General features: G+C 39.4%; 1 protein-coding gene across 1 annotated transcript in view; it reads right to left on the bottom strand.

Annotated features, from left to right (window-relative positions):
- cd276 (CD276 molecule) overlaps positions 1-23,012 on the bottom strand; it is a 71,938-nt gene that overhangs the window by 34,458 nt on the left and 14,468 nt on the right. Inside the window, exons 3-4 of the mRNA XM_085451009.1 lie at positions 20,157-20,507; positions 18,388-18,684 (exon numbers count right to left, since the gene is read on the bottom strand). Coding sequence (XP_085307135.1) covers positions 18,388-18,684; positions 20,157-20,507 — 648 coding nt within the window. The remainder of the gene's footprint in view (positions 1-18,387; positions 18,685-20,156; positions 20,508-23,012) is intronic.

Here is a 23,012-nt window from a genome sequence, read left to right as displayed (position 1 = left end):
TAGTTACTTAGTTACTTTTTAAAAACACGATTTACAACCTGAGTAGGTGATAAAGTGATAGATCTTTCAGCCCAATTCTACTTTTTCTGCATAATCCATCATACAAAATGTAATCAAATGGAAAAGTCTCTTTTTAAAACTTGTTTAATTAGTTTTAAACTTTTAACTTTATGCATCAAGCAAAAATTTAATTATATGCAACATTCTCTGACTGGAAGAAATTTATTTAACATTTAAACTTATTTTCTGCACATTCCAGCACATAAAATATTTTTTTTTTGTGTGTGTTTACACTCACTCTTTCAAATAGATGCAAGTAAAACACAGCAGAAAATAAATAACATCAAAGACTCAGCGGTCCTCTTGCTCTATTTTCACCTGTAAAGCAGGAGTGGCGTAGGCGGAGGTTTACCCTGGTGCAGGTGTGCCGCAGCGGTCAGTGGAAGAATCCGCGAGTTTCTCTGTGAATTTCCCATTACGTCGTAGCGCACTCGGTGCTTGCTTGGAAGTTTAGGGGGTTTTTTCGCTGTAAAAAGAAGTTTTCTTCCCACGCACAACGGACACTAATGTTTTTGTCACTTTTTATGGAATCAAACTCAAAATAAGGTCAGTACTTCCACGCTTTAAACGCTGCACGCTCATACTCTCTCCCGCACTCGATATATGATGCACTGTTGATCTGCACACAGCTGTTGTCACGAACGTTGCACTCGCTTACCTCACTGTCGTGAGACATTCTCGCAAAAGAAAAAAAAAAAAAAAAATCACGGTTTTAGTAACGCAGCGTTCCTACGGGAAAGTAACGGTAATCTAATTACTGTTTTTGCAATAGTAATCCCTTACTTTACTCGTTACCTGAAAAAAGTAATCAGATTACAGTAACGCGTTACTGCCCATCTCTGCCCAGAAGTGATATCCATGTTTTATACTGTTGGTCTGTGGGTTGTGTGTGAAACAAGGTTAGCCAAAGAGCAAAATGACATGCATTTAAAAAAAATGGCAATACCATATAAACAAAAGGGGAAGAAGGTAGATTCATAACTGTTAGAATTTTTGAGTTTTACCACAGTACACATAGCCAAAAGTACAATGAATGTTACTGAACTGTCTGATGGGAAAAGCATAGGGAAACTAAGTCACAAGTATTTACAGAGAAATTATTTCAAGTCTTGCTCATATATGCCAGGGGCAAGGTTAGCGTGAATTTTCTCATCTTTACAGCTGAAGGTAATCCCATACCCAGTAGAGGGGCTAATTAACTGAATATACAGCTCAGAGCCAACTGCACGGCTGTCGTGTTAGTAATGCAGAGGGTACGTTACAGACAGAGAGGTGCGAGGATGCGTAATAGCTCTGTGCTGGCATATATAAACAATGGCCTGGGGTAGAGGTGCGCAGTATAACCAGAATAAACTTCAGAATGGTAAAGACACTATCTGATGTGGATTTGGATACACTTATTTGTTCTGGTGCAGAATGGAATTTAAATGTCACATCAAAGAGCACAGTGAGCATCTTAAATGGCTTACTGGATGTTAACCAGTAAGCATACACTTGCATTTTACAATAAAAAAATGAACATTTGCATGCAAAGAAAATGGTGGGTGAAGAAACAGACTCAGGCGGCTTAACAGAGAGACGCAAACCATGAGGTAGCATGTCAGTAAGTGTGTGGGATGTTTGAGAATGTGACCCAGCTGTGACATGAACAACCCTTGCACTGGTGTAAAAAGAAAAACCACAAGGCACAAGACACTGCTGACCGAGTCCCTGTCCTAATGATAAGACAAGTCAGCCATGGAAGGACATGGTGAAAAAACAGGATTCATAGTACATGAAACACACTTGCAAGCCTTTTACCCAAAATGAAATCCCAAACCAGAGGTTTTGTGAAGCACACTGCATGGATATAAACACACGCACACACTCTACTGGCTACAGGATGCGATGAGCTCTTAATTTTAACCAGCATGGAGCTAACCTCCACAACTACTGTAAACTAGAACAACGTTTAATGTGATGATAAGTTAAACTTTAGCTAAAAAATGTATACAAACAATTCTGTGCACATTGTCTACCCTGCATTTGAAACCTATTCAATTAAAAAAAACATGAACTATTAAAAAAGGTACACAGTTCTGATGTTTGCACAGAGACCACAGCTGCTTCAATAATGTTGAGGTTCAGGTTCTGGGGAGGAAAATCTATGACAGTGCTCCATTGTGTGTTTTTCTGTCCAGATATGCTTTTACTGCAGTTTGAGTGTTGAGATCACTGTCACTCTGAAAAATGACGTTGTCGCTGATTAGATGTTTTCCACATGGTATTGCAAAGTCGAATAAAAATCTAAGGGCACTTTTTTATCAATTTTAATAAAATCCCAAACACAAAAATCAGCCCTGAACTGTCACAGCCCCTGCACCATGTTATACAAATGGCTGTAGGCACTCACTGTTTTGCCTCTCTCCTGACCAAATCTTGACAGCAATCTTTCCACCGAGACCATTTCGGATGAGGCTTCAGCAAAAAGTAGATGGATCAAGTGAAAAGTTAACTGCATCTTTCAGGTCCATGGCTATATTTACCTAGTGTCCAGCTAACAGTTCTTAAGGGATTACCTCATTAATACTATTTTATGTCTATCAAACTGAGTTATCTTTGGCATTTTGGTAGAGTTGACTATGAAAATGGGAACAAATGTGTTTTTTTGACATGCTCCCAGTAACAAAGTTCCTAGAAATGTAATTTAAAATAAGTTTGTTATCCGTTACGTGTAAACATAACAGTGTTAAGTTAGGTGCATTTTGTATGCATGAACAATTACCCTATGGATCATTAAGTCCTTTAACAAACAAACAAACAAAAACAAATTCCTTTGAAAATGGTCAAGTTCAAGGACTCGACTAAAAATCAGTGAAAAAGCAGCCAATGCCCTTGAGAGCAAGAAATGAGAGGGGGCTCAAGACTTTTGCACATTGCTGTACTATAATAAAAATTGTAATATAGTGTGCAGCCTTAGCATAGCAGAGGAACAAAAGCGTGTGAACACTGTCTCACAAACGGCCTTCCCATGTCATCTAATACGGGCCAGGCTAACGCTCTTCTCAGCATTTCCTGTCTCCCTGTCTGCCCCGCTGGGGCCTCAATTAAAAACTCCTCTGATGTCTAGTAACTGACAGAGAGTCCATCACTTCCGCACATCCCTCTCCTCTGAGAGTGGCATTAAGATGTTGGAGGCAGAGTGGACTATTGATTTCTTTTTTCTTTTCTTTTTTTTCCCCCCTTCGGGTGGGGGTGGGGGGCTTCATTTCTTCACAAGGCCATCTTCACGATTCAGTCCCTGAGTGTCAGTGCAATAATCAGGTTACAATGTTGCCTTGTCTAAATTTTTAATTAGCTATAAAACAATCACTGTCTCTGAAGATGGTGAGAATGTGTAGGAGATAATCACTAGTGACAACTATCTGTACCAAAGCAGCGTATCTGGCTGGTTGATAATGGAATAGTAGAAAAGCTATGTTACAAAAATACAAAAAACCAAGAGCAAATAGGTTTAAAACACTAAGACAAACAAGAGCTGAATCTTGTTTCTTTGGTAGCAATATTATTTTTTTAGCTATATGGTGGCAGGTCAACAAGCTGTAGCCACTTATATTATACAGTTAGGTCCATAAATCATTGGTCAGTGACAAGGTTTATTAAATTTTGCCTCTGTACACCCACAACAGTACATTTAAATCAAACAATCAAGATGTGTTTGAGGTGCAGGCATTGAGCTTTACTTCAAGGGATTTAACGAAAATTATTTGGGCAGTTCACTGGCATGTGAGACCAATTCCCTCCTTATTTCATGAGAAATCAAGCAAATAAAGGTTTTTAGGTTGAGTCCAAGTGCTGAACTTGCATTTGGCAGCTTTTCACTGGCTTTCTTAATATGAAGCACAAAGAGATGTTAATGCAAGTGAAGGATGTCATCATTAGCCTAAAAGTGAAAACAAATCTGAGCGAGAACAAAAACTGACTGGACGAATCATCACTTTGGTACATTCTTAAAAACAATGAATGCACCGGTCAGCTCACTGATACAAAAAGGCCACAAAAGACAACGATAGAGTATGACTGCAGATTCTTTCTTTTGTTTAGAAAAATCCATTCAAACCATCTAGCCAAGGCAAGAGCACTTTGTTGGAGGTATGTATTTTTGAATTGAAATGCAGAGAGTCTATAACAAAGTAGGGTTATACCAAAACAACAGGAAGCAGAAAGTAGGAGAAGGAGAAAAGGAACATCTACCGCCATGTTTAATAGAACTATCATACATAGTGGAAGCAACTCTATGGCATGGGCACATGTCCACCAATGAAACCAAATCGGTAGCGTTTGATGATGATGTGAATGCTGATAGAAGTAAGAGGATGAACATTTTCTCTCTGCACAGTGTTTCACAGCACAAATAGATAACAACCCAAAGCATACTGCAAAAACAACTCAAGAGTTTCTCAAAGCAAAGAAATGCCACATTCTTCATCAGCCAAGTCACCTGATCTCAACCCAACAGAGGGTACGCTTTAGTTACTGAAGATGAAGCCAGAGAGACCGGCACATGAAAGAATAAAGTTACGTTGAAACCAAGCACACCATTGTTTTTCTTGTGACATTACCAATACGTTTGATGTGTCACATGGCCGTCTTCCTATTGAAAAAACAAAAGTTGTATCCAAGATGGCCGACTTCTAAATGGCCACCATGGTCACCACCCATCTTGAGGAGTTTGCCCCCTCACATATACTAATGTGCCACAAATAGGACTTTAATATCACCAACCATTCCCATTTTATTACGGTGCATCCATATAAATGGCCCACCCTGTACAATGGAGCCATGTTGATGTATTGCTTGCAGAATATGATTTTAGCGTTTTCTTACTGAAATGAGCACGGCCTTCTCTAGTTGTTGCTACCTGTGCATAACGTTCAGTCTTAATGTTCCCACTCAAGCATAAAACACTTTTCCCATTCTGTGTCTACTGATGAAACCAGATACCTTTATAGAGGCTGTCTTTGGGACCAACATAGACCCTCCCTTTTTTTTTTTTTTTTTTTTTTTTTTTGTTATAATAAACTTTGTTTGTTTAAAAAGAAATCCAAATGATTATAAGTATTTTGAAAAGTGATAAAAATCATCATGTTTTCTTTGTATGATTTTCAATTATATGAATAAGGAAATAAATGTAAATGTAAAATTATTACATTACATTTCTAGGGATATTTTATGCATATTTTATGTTTTGGAAATGGTGTTTTAGGACACATCAAAATGAGTGATTTTTTTTAATTATTTTTTTTAAATCGCCAGCTAAAATTTTAATGGCAGTTATGACATTAAGCTAAAACAGACCATAAAACCAAATCAAACATGCCTTGTTATCACATGGTACCTTTTCCCATAATTAAATGTAATCCACTATCACTATGAAAACATGTTTTACTGCAGCTTTAGACATACATAACTTACTGAAATGTTTTTCTCTGCATTTTCTCTGTATATACACTGAAAAACAAACAAACACTTAAAGTGATGATTAAGTGAACAGATGGAACCATAACAAGAACGTCTGCATGCATAATACGTGACACATAGACAAAAATTAAATATTCCATTTCAAAATACTGAAATGTCAAAGTTCCATGGTGGATGAGCCATATTTCCAGATTCCTGATGCTCATTCCTGCGGCTCACTGCTCCGAGAACAAGCTGCAGCCTGAAACCCTCTGCAGACACTCTGTAAAGTGCACACCTATTGCTGAAACAACTCCTGTGTTGCATCAGTATAGTGCAAAGTGGGAGAGAAATATAATTCAGTATATGAACCTCAACATGACACTTATTGAACCATCCATTCGAAGTGTTCATGCCAGAAACATACCCAGTAGCTGCACTAGTTTTGTAATGGTTTTTCACATTTGATTTTCATCTCTTTAGACTGTTAAGAAGCTGTAGAACACTACATCCTGTATCTAGTGTGCTTAAGTTCTAAAAACGAAAGAAAAAAAAAAAAGCCATATCACTTGGAAAACTTTCACTCAGTCATCATTGATTCTGTCTAGCATCCTCTGGTTAGACTTTGAAAAAGTGAGGCAGAGATTTTAAAGTATCAATGTTTGTTTATGATGAAACAAAGCCATAGTTCAAACCATCAGGAATGGTTTCTGCTTACATGACAACATCTCTGAATAAAAAATGACAGGATGTAAGCTTAACCCTGTATCACAAAGCAACGTAAGCTCTATCCAAAACATTAAAGCACTGCCTGGACCGCTTCAAAGAGCACAACTTCTTAGTATGCTTCTCCCACTGCAGTATTACTAGGAGAATATATAATGATAGATTTTTTTAAAGACATGTCTCTGTATGTCTCTGCCTAGGGCTCTCATTATAAAACAGCATTTCTCATTTTCCTGTGCTGCAGTCTTTGGTGGTTACTGAAGAGACAGATGAATATTCTCAAAGCACTCGAGCTAGGCTGGACTCGGATGCTGATGCAGGTCAGCTTATTTGTGTTATTCATTTATCTCATGAAAACAACCAAAATTCCTTCAGTGATTAAACTACATTTTACCTAGTCTAGAAAAAATATAACAAATCTTGTTGCTTTTAGGCAAGTCAAAGATCAGATTTAGCTACTGAGTACTATATACATGACAGCACTGGTGCTATAAGGGATAGCACATTTTAAACATTAACATTTTTTTTTTAAACCCATGTGTCCTCAAAGGAACAACAACATATTTATTTATTCAACATCCACTAGTTAAAGCAGACAGCAAAGAGGACACATAGCCTTGGAGGGAGCACGTGGCCTCTATGTAATACTATTACAGAGGGTTTGAATGCAGCCCAGGTCCTTTGCTGCGCATCTTCCCGTTGCTCAGCTGTTCATTCAGCCTCATAATAGATGCACCTATAAATTTAAAATTTCCTCTGTGATTTTTGTCAAACTTGACCTCTGACCTTGACCTTGACGTTGACGTCACTGGGATTTAAACTTGAGATTATTACACATGCACCTATGACCTATGGCAACTTGTTTCATGAGTTATCACGTTCATGGGATTTTCAGAAAACCCGACCTTGGTCAAGGTCAGAGGTTCAAGGTCACTGAGATTGTCCAAGAGCTTTCAAAATCCTGTGTCCGTTGTAGTGAGTTATCGCATTCACAGTCTTGGGTGTTCATGACGCTCGCCCGCCATACCAACAGGGTGATGATAATACCTCGCCAACTCAACACTAACTCAGCAATAAATAGCTTAAATAATAAATAATAAAGCAGTGTGGAAGCTGGCAGGAAATGATTAAAAGAAAACAATTCAAATATTTTAGGCTGTTAAACAGTAAAACAGCTTCACCGTGTCCATTAAGAGCTCTTCTAAATCAATATAGTTCGTCTTAGAAAATCTAGCCATTTATTGAGTCTAAAACATAAAACAGTCCCTTCATTCACTTTTCATTGACTGTGTTTGAAGTTCTTGTAAAATACTTTGTAGCCAAAAGTCGGCACTGACATTGGTAAGAGTGTCATTATTGATGACTAAAATCACATTAAAATATAACATTTTGGCACACTTACATTCTTTCTTTACTGCAGTCATTTGACAAAAGCAAAAAGCTACTCCAGGCTTTGCTTTGACAGTTCTTTTAGAAGAGTCTCTAACAATGCCTTTAAGCTGTTCCAAAATCACTGTCAAGTTCAGCTTCTCATGGCTTATTGCTTAAATATACTTTGTCTCCTTCCAGCACTTTTAAAATACGGTATCTTGGACAGACTGAAAAAATGGCTCTGTAAATCTGTCTCTCTCAGTGGAATTTAGCTAATCACAGTCTCACAACTTGTGTGTAGCTAAGTTATTTAGCCTGAGAAAATGCTCAGCCTCTGGCTGAGAAACGAGTCAGGGACAATATGTTCATACTAATGTCCCACAAGGGTAGCCTTTCCACAAAACGAATATATTATAACTAAACAATGCCTTCTTATGCACAAATGAGGACAATTATTCTCTCATTCACCTTAGAATATCTACACTGGGGGCACAAAACAACTGAAGTAAGTTCTGAAAAAGTCAGAGTCAAACCAGATTAAATCTGAAACTGACTGATCATAATTAACATGTCAATAAATCCCTTTTTTCTATCAACAGATAGAAAAGAAGACAAGGAAAAGCGCGACAATGATGAAAGAAAAAATGAAAATGAATAAACACCAAGTTTTGCTCATTTTTTTAAAAGTTAGAAAACAGAAAAGTATGTTTAACTGTCCTTGAGCACTGTATTATCTCCTAAAGCTCACCCCAGCTCAGTTACTGGCATATGAGAACACTGGTCATTCCCAGGTGTGACTATGTGAACCAGGTCACTGCTATAAACAGCAGCTATGCTAAGCAAGCATTTTCTTAATAAATAAAAACAAACTCAGTTGGGGCATGACTTTGAGACAATATTCTTTCTGTAGAACAATGAATGTCTTGAGAACCATAGGTGCAAGTTTTCAAACAGTCTGACAAGATGCACTTACACTAGGGCTTAATTATAATTACAGGTGAATATAATTTGCTCAGGGATGTGCAAAAACACTGAGAAAGGATTGAGTCACAACTACTATATGAGGCCGGTAATGTGTCAATGCATCCAATGTATTCTGTATACCTGGTTTGATGGCACATGTACTACAGAATGGATGATGATTACTTCTACCAGGACTTAGTTTTTGATTGTATTCTTCTTTTTTCAGTTACAGAATACATCTTTATAGGTCAAGGTCAAGATAATCTTTTTAACCCTCTTTAAGCAATTTGTTGAACAGCCAGCAGCAAATACAATCATCGTCAACCGTCTACACACAAACAATTTATACAAAAAAAAACCCCAAAACAAAACAAAATAAAAAATGAATTTAAAAAAATTGCATCATGTTATTCAGAAGCACGATCGCAACAGGAACAAATTAGTTTCTTATCTATTAGTCTCGCTACTTGACAGATTATATCAGCAAACCAAATGGATGTAATCTGAACTCAGTGAACAAGGCTCCTACCATCACTGCACCTAAACGACAGAAAGACCTTGAAGCAAATGTTAAAATGAGTTTGTCCTTTGTTTTCCTCTTTTTTTAAATCATATTTGAATCCATTACAAAGCACACCGCTGTCGTCTTTGAGGTTGTCTGTCCCTCGCTTTGAAGTACATGATAAATAACAAGGAAATACAGGGAAAACATTTTAAGACACTGTTGAAGAATCAATGGCAGGTTTACAATGTTCAGGATTACAACTTGAATCCTATTTTACTCTGTAACCTTGACAGCTTCTTTTCCTGCTTTGGAGTACCGGCACTAATTCTTCTCATGGTTCACAATACAAAACAGGACACACTTACTTTCATCTCTGGAAGTAAGTCATAGTTGGTGAAGCAGCACATATTTCATACCTATAAACACTTACATTATCTGGTCAACGGTGTCATCACTTTATGTCAAATAACTTTACCCAGAATTGGCGGAATAAAGAATTCCAAGGACATCAGTCATCAGTGTGCTTGTAATGTATTTTAGCAGGTATATAAACAACATCCTATAATACGAAATGTAATATCACTGATACAAAATCTCTACACACCTGAATGTGATATAGGTGAGTTGATGAAAGAAAACTTCATAAAAACAATTGTCTCAGTTACTGCTGGTGTATATATTTACATATTTATTAAATTAGCTTGTGCTGTGCATTTGTCTATTTCAGTTGTGTTTTATTCAACTTCCACTGAGTTTTTTGCACCACTTTTTGCATTTGCTGTTTTTTCCTCAAGTTACAATGTATTTTACCTCTAAGGGCTACCATCAAAAACTATGTTTTTGACATGTGGTGGAGGACAGAGAAAAGGAAAATGTAACTGTCCAAAAGCTTAAGCCTCTAAATGTATATGAGAAAATGAGAAGTTGCCCACAGAGGTTGGATGGACTGGAACATGATTAATTAACTGTACCAGTAGTAAGCAAAACAGCATGCTAGAGTTCTGTTTAATTTTTTTTATATAAAGATAGTACACTGAAAATGTATGCAGTGCTTATTTATTTTGTTTGTTTTTTTCATTTCACAAGCCAAATTAAATAAAATGAAAAACTTGAAAATGTTTACAGTAATGTATATTAGTATTGTTATGATACAGATAGCTTACATGTATTAAATTAATCTTGCCTAGACACCACTCTCATATCTGAACTGTAAAATAAAAATCAGATATGGCTGCAGTTTTGGCCATTCTGCTTGTCTTTGTACAAAGCCTTATGTCCAATCAGAAAATCACTTTTAAAGTTAAATACCTATCAAACAATATTTTCAGTTGTAAGTGGATTTTGCTACCTTTGGACATAGCTTGGAAGTTCCTGGTTCCACAACACACTCATAGTACAGTGAACGATCCAAACCCTGTTTGGTTTCACTTGACCCCTCTAACAGCCACATTTGGAAAATAACCCAACAAATAGCATCACTCTTATTCCGGCAGAGTCACTGACTGAAAGTGTGGAGACAGATACATTATAGATATGACAGACTCTTGTGGTGTGGGTCACTGAGCTGTCTGTGCCACTGACAAAGAGTTGCACTTACTGCGGCATCACACATGAGAAGGCCAAGTGATGAAATTAAACACAGTTGACAATATTAATAAGGTAAGTGGAGCGAGTTTGCTTCCTTGTGGACAGTTTGTCTGTAATGAGCTGCAAGTTGTCAGGCAATAGGGAGACAGGCATGGCTACAAACTCCAAGCCAGCAGGAAGATATTAATGCAACGTGAAGGGGATGTAAGTCATGCTGAACTACTGTCCATTCAAACTGGTATCATAAGGAGCACGGCCACAGCATGGCTTAATCACAGTTATTACTGTGATATTTGACACTAGGGGTTGAAATAAAGGGCTCTGTAATAGGTGCGTTTCTTTTCATGCAGTGAGTCAGCGGGTGCTTACGTAGTTTCAAGTTGAGCTGTCAGTACAAAGAGAGGTGAGTGAGTCCAGCATATGCTTGCTCAAAACCACTCTCCTTTGGGACACAGCCACACTCAGTCCATTCTTAACTTCCATTTCACACTTGGCAATCAATTACTGCTCTCTAGAGCTATTGAAGAAAAGAGTCACCTATCCCGAGAATAAGCTAAATCTCTCAACGACTCCTAATTGAAAACACATTATAGCGCTAGACAATGGTTTTTGTGTGTTGCCAGGCACTAATTTGGACTGCTTGCATGCACAGAACAAAGCAATTTACTGAGGTTGCAAACATCCTTTGCAGGACAATAATTCATAGTGTTATCAGGTGCAGAGTTTAAACATCAAATAAATGGGCTGAATAATTAAATAACCAAACTTTGAAGGTGTGCCCAGTCATTCGTTGGTGGTTATTCTCCCAGCAACTCTAAAAAGCTGAAACTAATATGATTTCATATCGTGAAGCCAAGACAGATGCCAGACCTCCCGAAACCAATCCCTCTTACAGGATTTACAGGGAGCTGTGTGAAATGTACACTGCAGGGCCCGACTGGTCCCAATGATAGTCCATGCTATGAGTCCGAATCAAAATGAAATCGATCAATAACAAAAGAGGACTTTTGTGTGTTTACTACCATCATAAATACAGTGTCCTGAAAAGAAAAGCGAAGGTAGACATAGAGAGACAGGTTTCCACCAGGCTGGGAACAGACATAAAGATGTCAACCTCTACTTTGTGGGAAGGCAGCAGAGGCTAACGTCATACTGTGTTGGTACAATGCCAAAGCTGGACCCCGTTTTGATTAAATACAGAAGACCAAAATAAAAACTGAGAGGTGTAGTCTTGTAGAAACTAGACACATTCATTCACTAATGTAGTCTGTGTCTAAATGCACATAGACAGAAACTGTTCTTAGAAGATAAAATACTGAACATAAAAGAGAGGAAAAATTCCCTATGTAGTAAGAAATGCTCTAGCCAGGGTCCTAAGCTTTTTGGACAGTTTACAATTTTCAGAATTTTGCCTTTCTATATCACCACTATAAAAAAGTGAAGTAATATACATAATGAATTGCTGGTCTACTAGCTTAGTAGCATTTAACCAAAGAAGCAAAAATGCTTCAGCTTCTATCAGCAGTTAACACTGCTGAGCCATTTGCAGACATACAAAGCCAAGTCTACCTTTACCATGTTTGATAGGTGATTTGATATGTTCTGAATTATGAATGCTTCCTTCCCATCCCCATAATATTCTCATGTGATCACGGTGGTACAAGTTCATCTTGGCTTCATTTGTCTAAAGAATCCTTTTGGATGTTTACTAGCAAAGTCTACTTCCTGTTCTTGAGTGCTACCACTGACAGGTAAACCCTCATTACATTCATGAATGCACTGTTTGTGGACTTGACAATGACATGCCTAAACAAGTGTCCTTACTTGTCTGTAAAGGGGTATTTCTTGATCAAATAGAAAAGAGTATTTCTTCTTTTTTTAAGACTGTGCCAAATTGTTGATTTGGCCTCTCCTAAAGTTTTTGCCATTGCTCTAAATTGGTCTGTTTTCTTTTCGCCACAATGACAGCTTCTTTTGTAGCACCTCTCTGGTCAACATACTGAGAGTTTATAGAAAGCCCTATCAAAGGTAAATTGAACAATTGGAAATAATTTCACACCAGTTTATTTCCTTAATTTGTCATTTAATAAGAAAAAGCCAGGTCACACATGGCCACGGTACTGCATATCAGTCAAGTTTCCAATTATTATTCAGCCTATGAAAAATGTAAAAATGGGTAACTGTTATATCACCTCGACTGCTTCATTTCAAATCAGTTGTGGTGATGACCAGAGTCACAATTACAACAAATGTGTTATTGCCCAAAAGCTCAGAAACCTGACTGTAGGTCAGTGTTGCTTTTAATTGTAGCAAAGAAAAACATTCTGACAACCTGACAATGCCAAAAGCTTTGCAAAACCACACAGATCAGCAACTGCCCACAACGGAATATAACCCAACAATCCCTCAGAGCTGCTAACAGTACTGGGACCATGACAAATAACATTGCCTGGGCCATAATACAGGGATAAAATTTCCTATACTGAAGGCCCAGAAGAGGACGTCTTAGAGCACTGACAGCAGCAAGTGGCCTGGAGTTAATAATCCTGATAGGAATTAATGTGCTTACAATGGTGCATTGCTGCCTACCTGAATTTATTTTAGATTGCCTACATTACTTCATCTGTCTATTGGGTTGTTTTCCCTAGCTGGGCTGCAGATAACACAGAGCATACATTCAGCAAGAGGAAGAAGGCCTGTTTGTGCACTGGACACTAATTAATACAGTCGAGAAACTTGCTTGCTTGCTGCTCTGCTGACAACAGATTCATTTATACTGTTTTTTTTTTCTGTTTCTCTGACAGCTCTGTTAATTGCATTTAAATTAGACTTTGTTCAACAGAGAACCAGGGCCAACACAGTGGTTTGTTGTGGAATCTAGAAGCAAAACCTTGATTTGGGGCAAAATATTCCCCCAACATTGACGGACAGAGCTTTTGATAAGAGATCCTACTGAAGTAAGATGCAAACATGCTTGTAAAATATGTCATGAATAATTGCAATTACTACATTTCACCACAACAGCTACTCTAATGAGAGAAACTTTAAAGCAGCAGATACTGCATCTTTCTGTTTAGCCCTTTAGCAACTGGAGTACAGCAATGCTTTTACTTCAATTTGAGATACATTAATGTTTCAAACTGCTGCACAATTTTTTTCTTCAGGGATTCTAGGAGAAAATAAATAACGTATATGACAACATTCTGAGAAAACAGTCATTGAAAGTCTTAGAAACAGCAGAGAGCTGGGTGTTTTATGGGTTGAATGAGTCTGGCAGGTGGCTATTTAGATGGCAATATGATGCCAGGATTAAGCTTTGAAAACGTAATGACACAGACTGAAAAAAGTTGTAAGAAGCAAGCTGGCACACATCTAATGATGTAAAATAATACTTCTAAGTGGAATGAATACAGAATATTTTCACAAACCCCACTTACCATTAGCACCTGTGTTAGAATCCGTCTGCCTGACAAAGGTCAATGTTTGTATAGCAATTAAAAATACTTTTTAACCTTGATTTATCCAGCGAAGGTTGAATATGTATGCATTTGTTTCACAATTATACAGTAACAAACAATCTCCTTGGGGATACACTGCAGGCAAAAGTTTGTGGGTTGCCCAGAAAAGACTCTCAGTCTTTCATAAAGCCAAATGAGTTGAGCAATCCTTTAGATATTATGAGCTGAAAGGGATTTAAGGGCGGTTAGTATTAGTTAGAGTTAGGGTTCATGCATGGTAAAAAATGTCATGTACTGCTTACGAGCAAGAAGATTGGTGATTGTTGCAAAGCAAGCAAAACACACACAAACAAAGCCAATCCCAACCATTTGTGCCATCAGCACATTGTCTCACACCAAGAAGATTCTGGGTTTCCACCCCTGTCAGGGCAGAGAAGTTAAAATGTTCGCTGTGCTTGTGTGGGTTTTCTCTTGAGCTCCGAAGGAACCACAGAGGAATCGAGTTTCTCCTACCATCAAAGACACACTAGGTCTTTCATCAAAGTGATCAAGTACCACCAAGCTGCTCCTAATATTAAGGATTATTTAAATACCAATAAAGAATTACCCTACACGGATCAGTATAAAATAACTTAAGAAACTGTAAACTGCCCTTTTACCTAGCTTCCTTAGCTAGGGTCTACAAAGAACTACACAATGCCTTTGAGCACTTGACAGAGGACATTCTAGAAAAAGTTTTTCTTTAATACTTTTGCTCCACAGCAAAACCTTTTTTAGGGTCACACCAACATTTTCACAATAATATAGTAGGGTGCTGGTTTTGAGGCAATTTTAGTTGAGCCGGTGAAGCTGCCTAATGATCATGGAAGTCTTAACATAAGGTGGTAATCACCTCAGAGGCTGCTCCATTCCTCTTTACACAAATAAGGGTACTTACTGAATTAAATCTGAAAAAGACCCAATCATGGCTAAAATATTAAGAGTTGGAAAATGTAAAAAAAAGAAAAGAAAAAAAAAAAAATGATGAGGTTAAAAATAGTCATTTTCCCAATGATTGTTCAGGCAGTGTACAAAACAACAGTGCTAACCTTTAACTAACTCTGCTACCCAATGAAACCTTGAAAAATGTGTAAAGATAGTAAAATCCAGCAGGAAATTTTCCGTGCTGGGTGGGATGGCCTCACATTCCATCTGCAAGTCTATCTCCAGTGTGTCAGGTCATAAATGCCACAGCTCTGGGCTCAGCAAACATTGTTGTTTCCATCTTACTTTCTGTCATCTACTTCATACCCCTCCTAACTCTGCCTCCCTTGCTCCCTCTATCTCCCTACATCATCTCTCTATCTCCTTCCTTTCCTCACTCGATCTCCATCGGCACACTTTTCACTGTAAATGCTGTGCCAGCAGAGCAATGCCGGGGAAATGGTGCCTTTCACATTGAGAGAGCAAGCAGACGGAGTGGGGGTGGTGCTGGAGGGGGTGTTCAGTGACAGTCCTGAAACCCAGCCATCAGACAACACACTGCAGCAATCACACAGCTCCAGAAGATGGGATACACTGCTAAAGCTCTACATTCAGAAAAGGATCTGGAAATCAGAAAAAAACAATGATAGGAGACAAACTGCTGATCCCCAAAACATAATTGTTTTTGACAAGAACAAAGTGGTCAGAATAGGTTGCGAGTGTGAGACAGTGAACGGCCTCAAGAAAAGAGAAGGGGGAAGGGAGGGAGGTTCACAGGCACACTGTCCAGGCAAACAAATAGGCAATGGTTCATTTGAGGACAGAGGCTGCGCCTTTCCATCATTCAACTGTTCATTAATACCAACTATTCCTGTGGGTCTCCCCACACCTAATCTGTGCTTCACTCTGCAAATTTATCAATATCCCAGCAACACAAAAAACGTTCTCTACTCCAGGACCTCAGCTTAAAAGCTGACCAGCACTCTGCAGGGCATTGCTAAAACAGTCTCAGAGATGTCTGATGATATCTGCATATGCTGTGTGAATGCTTTGTTGGAAGTTAAGATGTTTATGGTGCAGAAGTTTAAATTGTACTAACAGGAAAAGAGGTATGAGTATGTGTTAAGGAACACTTTACACAGACTCTCAACATGTTGCTCATGCCAGACTACATAGTGCTTGGCTCAGTTTGGGTAAAGGGTTCATTTTCTCAAAATTAACCTTGTCAAACTTGTGTTCTGCCTGGGGGAGATTTGTATTACTATTGTAATTTTTCAATCAAAGACTGGGGAGAGTGTGAAATTTGAACATGCTTGTTCACACTTTACCTCTTCTCATCTCTCTCTCTCACGCTCTCTCTTTACTCTCTTATTTCTTACTCTTTTTTCCCCCCCACATTCATAGTCCATTTAGAATTTTAAGCAGATTTCACCCATTCTTATAATAGGATTCATCCCTGCCTGAGTGTGGTGTGCTGTTCCTAAGTGTATACAGCAAGCACATTCGCAATATCAACTCAAGCTCGGCACACTCTGCTACTCCAGCAGAAGAGTTCTGCTAGGTCAGAATTAATTACACAAACTGTTAAGTACACACCAGCTGTTGTAAACAAATGCAAATACATTTTCATTTCAAACAAGCCCTCTTGTATCGTGACACACAAAATACTATAAATCTTCTGTGTGTTTACTTACAACTTGGGCCATCATCAAGCTGTGCTGCCGCTCCTACTGAGAAATTACTCTTATTCATGTGCACCCAGTTGCTGAAAATTGCAATCACCACTGCTTTAATTAAGGGTTCCCCTAGTTTATTTGTGGATTTGCTTCTTTTGTTGTCTCCGTTTGTTACAACAAGTTTCAACGCAGTCTTTAGCCAGACACATTTTTGGACTATTTTGGTTTTTGTTGTCTTCTTTTATTGGGTTTCTTGACACAGGTTTTCTTTGATGTTTAGTTTGGGGAAAAAACCAAAACCGTAGAATGATATATAAGAATAGCTTTACCATCAGGGAACAAATCTGTAACGTTTAAATGTCTGGATTCCCATGTACAGGCTGTATTATTAATAAAAGCTATGCAAATAAATAAGAAAAATATTGTTGTGGTATTGACTTGCCTCTCCTAGAAAAAACAAAAAGACCAACTGCATGACCTTTTAAATCACTAGCCCAGAAGGCTTCATCAACATTTTTCAAAATGGAAGACTTTTGTTTGTAGAGAGGAAACAGAGGAGTGAAAGAAAATAACACTATTATATCTATCTCAGCAAAACCAGAAATAGTCCATCAATCCAGCAAATGGAGAAGGGTAATAGCCACCACAGACTATTTTAACAATTACTTTACTTCCCTTCAGTCGTATTTCATTCACACCGTGTTTTTAATACCTTTCTACTCCCCCAATGGTACTTCTGACTGGTTATCTGTGCTGTTTTAAAAGAGGCCAACCAAATTGTTAGAAAGGCCACCTTCCCTCAGCCATCCAGTCCTGCCAATCGGCCATCCTGTTTCCAGACAGCACAGTCATTTCCCAGCCCAGTGGAGCAGCACTCCCTGACCTCTGCCTCGACCTCCGCCTCAACAACCCAAGCTCCAGCACCAGCTTCAGCCCAGAGAGCAGGCTCGGGCCACCTCTACTTATTTATGAGCCATTTCACACAGTGCTGCTCCCATTAGAGACCCAGCCTTGGCCCACCTTACACGGTACTCTCCTTGCACTTAACACATAGAATACACCAGCAGCGCAGGGGGGACATGGATGGTAGGTGGTGGAGGGTGGGTGTAGGAGACTATTAGACCTGTCATACAGGTACTGTCACACATATTGCTAAAGATTACATAAAACAATGAAAGAGAGGACAGCACATCATCCTGATCCCTGGTTAGCAAATGCTTCCTGCAGACAGCTGCTGGGAGGCCAATTGCTTCTTACTGCACATTCTTTCATTATCTGCTGAATAGCTATTTGACTATGCTTAGGGAAATAATAACTCACTGATCTAATTTAACAATGCACAAGAACTGATAGGTTATGCTTATTGGACCATAATTGGACATTTCATTATTTCTCATTCATTTCTTTATATCATTACTGTGACTTAGAAAGGGAGAAAAAAGTTAAGCATCCACAGCAGAAAATTCAACTCATTGATTGATTAACAAAAGCGTACAAGACTTTAATAAGAAATGCTACATATTTATGAATGAACAAAAAAAAATGCAGTGTAAGCTGGTTACGTTAAAAAACGTTGGAAACCAATGAGAATTTGCTTGTTCGCTCCCCACATGAATGAGAAAACTTTTATAAATCCCACCTGTGACTGTAACGGAGATGTAGCCCTCCTCTCCAAGTATTGGGTTGATCAGTCGGCAGCTGTAGGTACTGTTGGGCTCCAGCACCACTGTTAATACACTGGTCACGGTAAACAGCCCTTCTCCATTGGCCACAACTGAAGTGGTGATATTCTCTGTCAGGTTGCGCCCGCCCGCGTCCTGCCATATGACATCACCCTCAGGATAACCACCATAGGAAACACAAGTCAGGGCAACCTCATCACCTGGCCGCAGGTTGGATTGAGGCTCTAAAGTCACCACGGGCTTGGAATAGGGTGCTGGGGAAAAAAATGTGCACACAAAGAAAGATAAGATATGGGTTAGGACTGAAGGAGGGAGTGAAGGAAAAAAAGAGGACTAGGATGAGTAAAGACAGGTGAGAATAGGGATAAGAGAGCAGCAGAGCCATACTGAATTCACTAGTTTTAGATTCTCTGCAGTGAGTGTCACCCTGGGAACTGTTTGACATGATTCCCATTAAATTCTTAATTATATTTAGGGAGCTTAGCATAACACAGTGCTTAAGATCCCACAGACAGCATCTGCGGCACATCCTGATGCTGCATCTCTACACTCTAACGCCACTCTCTCTGGAGACCCAAAGCACTGAGCCACTCCCAGAAAGAAAAATATAGTGCAAGCGAGTGAGGAGGAGGCCTGGGAGAAAACTGCCATGCTGAGAGATTTGGGACGACTCAGCCTATGGCACAGAAAAGAGTGTAGAGGGGTGGAGGTGAGGGGTGAGTCGTCAGCCTCGGCTAGAATCACGCTTTTCCAATCCCTTGAGCTGAAGCATGAGTACAGAGGTGGCGAAGAAAGAGGCTGCTGTATTCCCAGAACCAATCATTGCACAACAAACAATGGGGTGGAGCTGAGGGCGAGATGAAATAAGTTTGTGCTGCTTTTTGAAAAGTGGACTCTCAATACGAAGACGGCTATAGTGTGGCACACACTAACTTCCTCAGCTGTCCATTTGACTGACAGATTTCCGTTGAGAGTTCCATTCATTTTCTTTCAGCGCAGCTGAAGGAAATCTGCAGTGTTACTTTAAATGCTGGCTAAAAATAGAATACCTATCATTCTAATGCATAAAATGAAACCAATTTGTCACCGTTGGAGGCAGTGCTGTCCCTTTCCCCGGCAGAGGGGGAAAAACGAATACATATGAAACATATTCATTAGCACTGCCTGATGCATAAAACAGAAACAAACTCATAACAGATACAGAAATGTGAGAAGGGATGAAAGGCACAAAGTACCACTACAAATAAAAAGAAGAATCCCTGCTGTCAAAGTGGGATGTGTGGTTACCCAGAAGAGAAGATGTTAGCGATGGCTGATTGACCATAACAACGGCTAATAATCAATGTCATCAGATAATGATGACAGAATCAATGTTTGACCAAAATCAATGCTTAATAGCCCAGAGGAAACTATTTACATCTTGAGAAAGGAATTTATCCCAAAGAAGTTAATTGTACGAAAGTTAAATTGATTATATTTAACTGGTGCATATATGCTCATTATGTAGTTGTTGTTAGCGATACTAGATCAAGGTGAATTCATAAAAATGTGCAACTCTATTTCTTTAGCCTAATTCAAGAATCAGAATGAGAATACTTCATTAATCCCTACGGAAATTATGATTCCATTACACCACGAATGTAGAATATAGCATTTATCGATCTTGAAAAACACTTTTCACACTTTGTGCATTTTAATGTGTCACAGACATCACAGCTTGACTTACCAGCCACCTGCAGCAGCAAAGCAGCGCTGCCAAAGTCCTGCACCCTCACAAAGCAGGTATAGCTGCCTTCATCAGCCACCACCACCCTGCTTAGTAGGAGTGAAGCATTGCCCAGGCCCAGCTGGTTGGGAAACAGTCTGGTACGGTTGGCGAATCTCTCTGCCTGGTCTGCCAGCTGGTCGTGTCCCTCCAAGTACCTATGCACACTGCGTTGTGTGTCTGTCAACTGCCAGAAGACACTCAGATCGGACAGGTTGAAGGGGTTGGTGTGGTTAAAGGAGCAGCTGAGTACCACATCACTGGAGTGCAACGCCACAACTGGCTGCTCTGGGACATTCAGTTCCAACACAGCTATAAGAAAGAACAAGCATTACATGAGTATAAATAAAAAGAAAACACTGGGAAAAATACCAGTACTGTAAAGAAATGTTGTATTCTGTCAGCAACAGAAAAAAAATTAATTTATTAAATATACTTTTGGACATTTTTCCAGCAGACATCTGTAGTCAGAAGCCTTTACTATGCCAATCATGCATGCCAAGCATTATCTCTTTGCCCCTTGGCTAGCCTAAAATAAACAATAAATAGTATTATTAAAGACTATTTGGCTCATGTGTAGTATAAACATAAAGTATTCACTGAATCACAGTATTAATTCAGTGTTCAAATGTGAAAGACTGACACCTACTCAAATGTGAATGTCTTTGAAAATGAAATCAATGCTGCATTTTGAAATGGATGCTGTGACTGAAACATCCACTTTGGGCAGCACAGTAGCATAGAAAAGGCGAGACGAGATGAAGGCGAGAGGGGGATGAAGAGTGGAGATCTGGAGGTAAGCATTAGGACTTTGTTTGTGTTCCTATAGGCCTTGCCTCCTGGCGATGGCTCAGTGTGCTGAAACTCAGCAACGGAAGCAACAACATCAGTATAGCTTTAGGTTAAATGTTAGTTAAATCTAAAAAGACTTTGGTGGTGATAGCGGTGGAACATAAATGCAGAAACGTGTGTTTTTGGAGAGTAAAAAGTGACTGTGCTTCGTACTCAGAGGCTGTGCATCTGTATGTATGCATTTTGTCTGTCTAGACTAGGCCAAGCACAAAGACACAGCATAATCATTGTGGATTAGTAGCCATTGCAGGCAGTCTAAAGTACATCCATGGTATTCTCAAGAGTCAGCATTCTCCATTGATCCCTGTCTGCTGTTATACAACTCTGAGACACTCATCAGCATCACAGGAGAGAAAAAAAGCCAGTCGGCCCCTGGAGCAATACACTCTATGCTCAGGCTCTCTAATTGTTATAATCACAGCGTCATTTTGGCCTCAGCACCCCTTTTTGAGCTCTGTCTATCTCACAGCCAATGTCAATGTTGAATCACTTTGCTATGAAGGATATTTGACTGCTGCAGAGGTGCAGTAATTACTTTGCCTATTAACAACAAACAAGTCTTTCATCTGAGAGGGTTCATATATGGATGGATATTGCCAAGTCAAGGCAGACCTATTTTCAATCACATTCAGCCAATCCCAGCAAGGTGGCCTCCACATTACACCCCCCAATACCCTGCTCCTCTGCAGGAACAGTGCCACCTACTGGATTACCTCTCAACTGCAGATGAGGACAGGAAAAAAGCGTCGATTTATGCTAGTAGAATCTCTTGTATGCAGAATACAACTGCATATAAATGGCTAAAACTGAAAACACAATGAGGTTTCTGTGTTTTTACCCAAGTAAAAAAGTTACAGTGAAGGACACGCTGCATAAAGCAAAAACAGTAACATAAAAGCAAAAGCACAAAACTGTTTCTCTTACAGAAGACCATCATATCTGTGTCATAGGTTAATGAGTTGGTATTACCTCAGAGTGTCTGCACCAACAAAGTGCCAGTCACAACAATTCTCTTATCCTCAAGGTGAAAATGGCAGGAGGCTTTTTTTCTGTGATTACAAAAGCTCTACTGTTGTTGTGGGTGTTTTCTATCTCCCTATACTGTGCACACATTCACTCAGCATGGCTACACAATACAGAAGGGTTATCACACCAAAGCGTGGCAGAAGCAGGTGGCATTCTGTCACCACCAATGAGGATAACTGAGCAAATTTCTAGAGTTTGTATTGGCACTGTCTTAGAAGACAGTCCAACCTTTGTGGCAATGAACAGGTTGATGGTATTTTTTGTATAAGTAGAGGGTCAGTGACGGCCTCTACGAGACATGCATGTTGAGGGAGGAGGAGAGAGAGCAATTAAATCACTCCCCGAGCAGCCTGGGATGACTCACACCACTGAGTTCGTACACGAAGGGGGAAGGGAAGAGGGGAATAAGAAAGAGAGGCTGGTGTTGAGCTCACACTTAAAGATAATATCTGGAAACAAGCCAAGGAAGAGGCTGTGGTGGAGCCTCACACACTAATCCCTCAACCCGGACCAGAGCCATGTCAGAGAAGAGAGAGAGATAGAAACTCCCCTCTCTCATTCTACATCTCCACCTCTTCCCACCTCTTTCATTCACTGCTTCTTTAAGCAGTGACCTACCACTCACTCCAAGGCCCTGTGAGGACACAGCTCTACACAGGGACCTTGTGTAGAGACACCGACTTGGGTTTGGAAAGAGAACACAAGTGGGGAATTTTGCATTGCATCAAGGGGAGGGGATTGGACAGGAGAGGAGGGCAAGCTAGGCCGGCTGACGTCATGGAAAACGCACATCTGATGTCCTATTCGTCAGAGGTGAAGCACCACAAGCCAAAGCGAATGAGCACACGCGGTTTTTGATCTGCTGCTGCTTACAACCGAAATCATTTATACGTTTAAGTGCAAACAGCAGAAATCTACATATATTTAAATACGGAAAAA

This window comes from Copadichromis virginalis, linkage group LG1 (assembly GCF_057382275.1).
Source record: "Copadichromis virginalis isolate Kocher_CV1m ecotype Utaka linkage group LG1, C_Virginalis_male_GT1.1, whole genome shotgun sequence".
NCBI classification, from domain to species: Eukaryota; Metazoa; Chordata; class Actinopteri; order Cichliformes; family Cichlidae; genus Copadichromis; species Copadichromis virginalis.
This window is presented reverse-complemented; position numbering and strand designations above follow the sequence as displayed.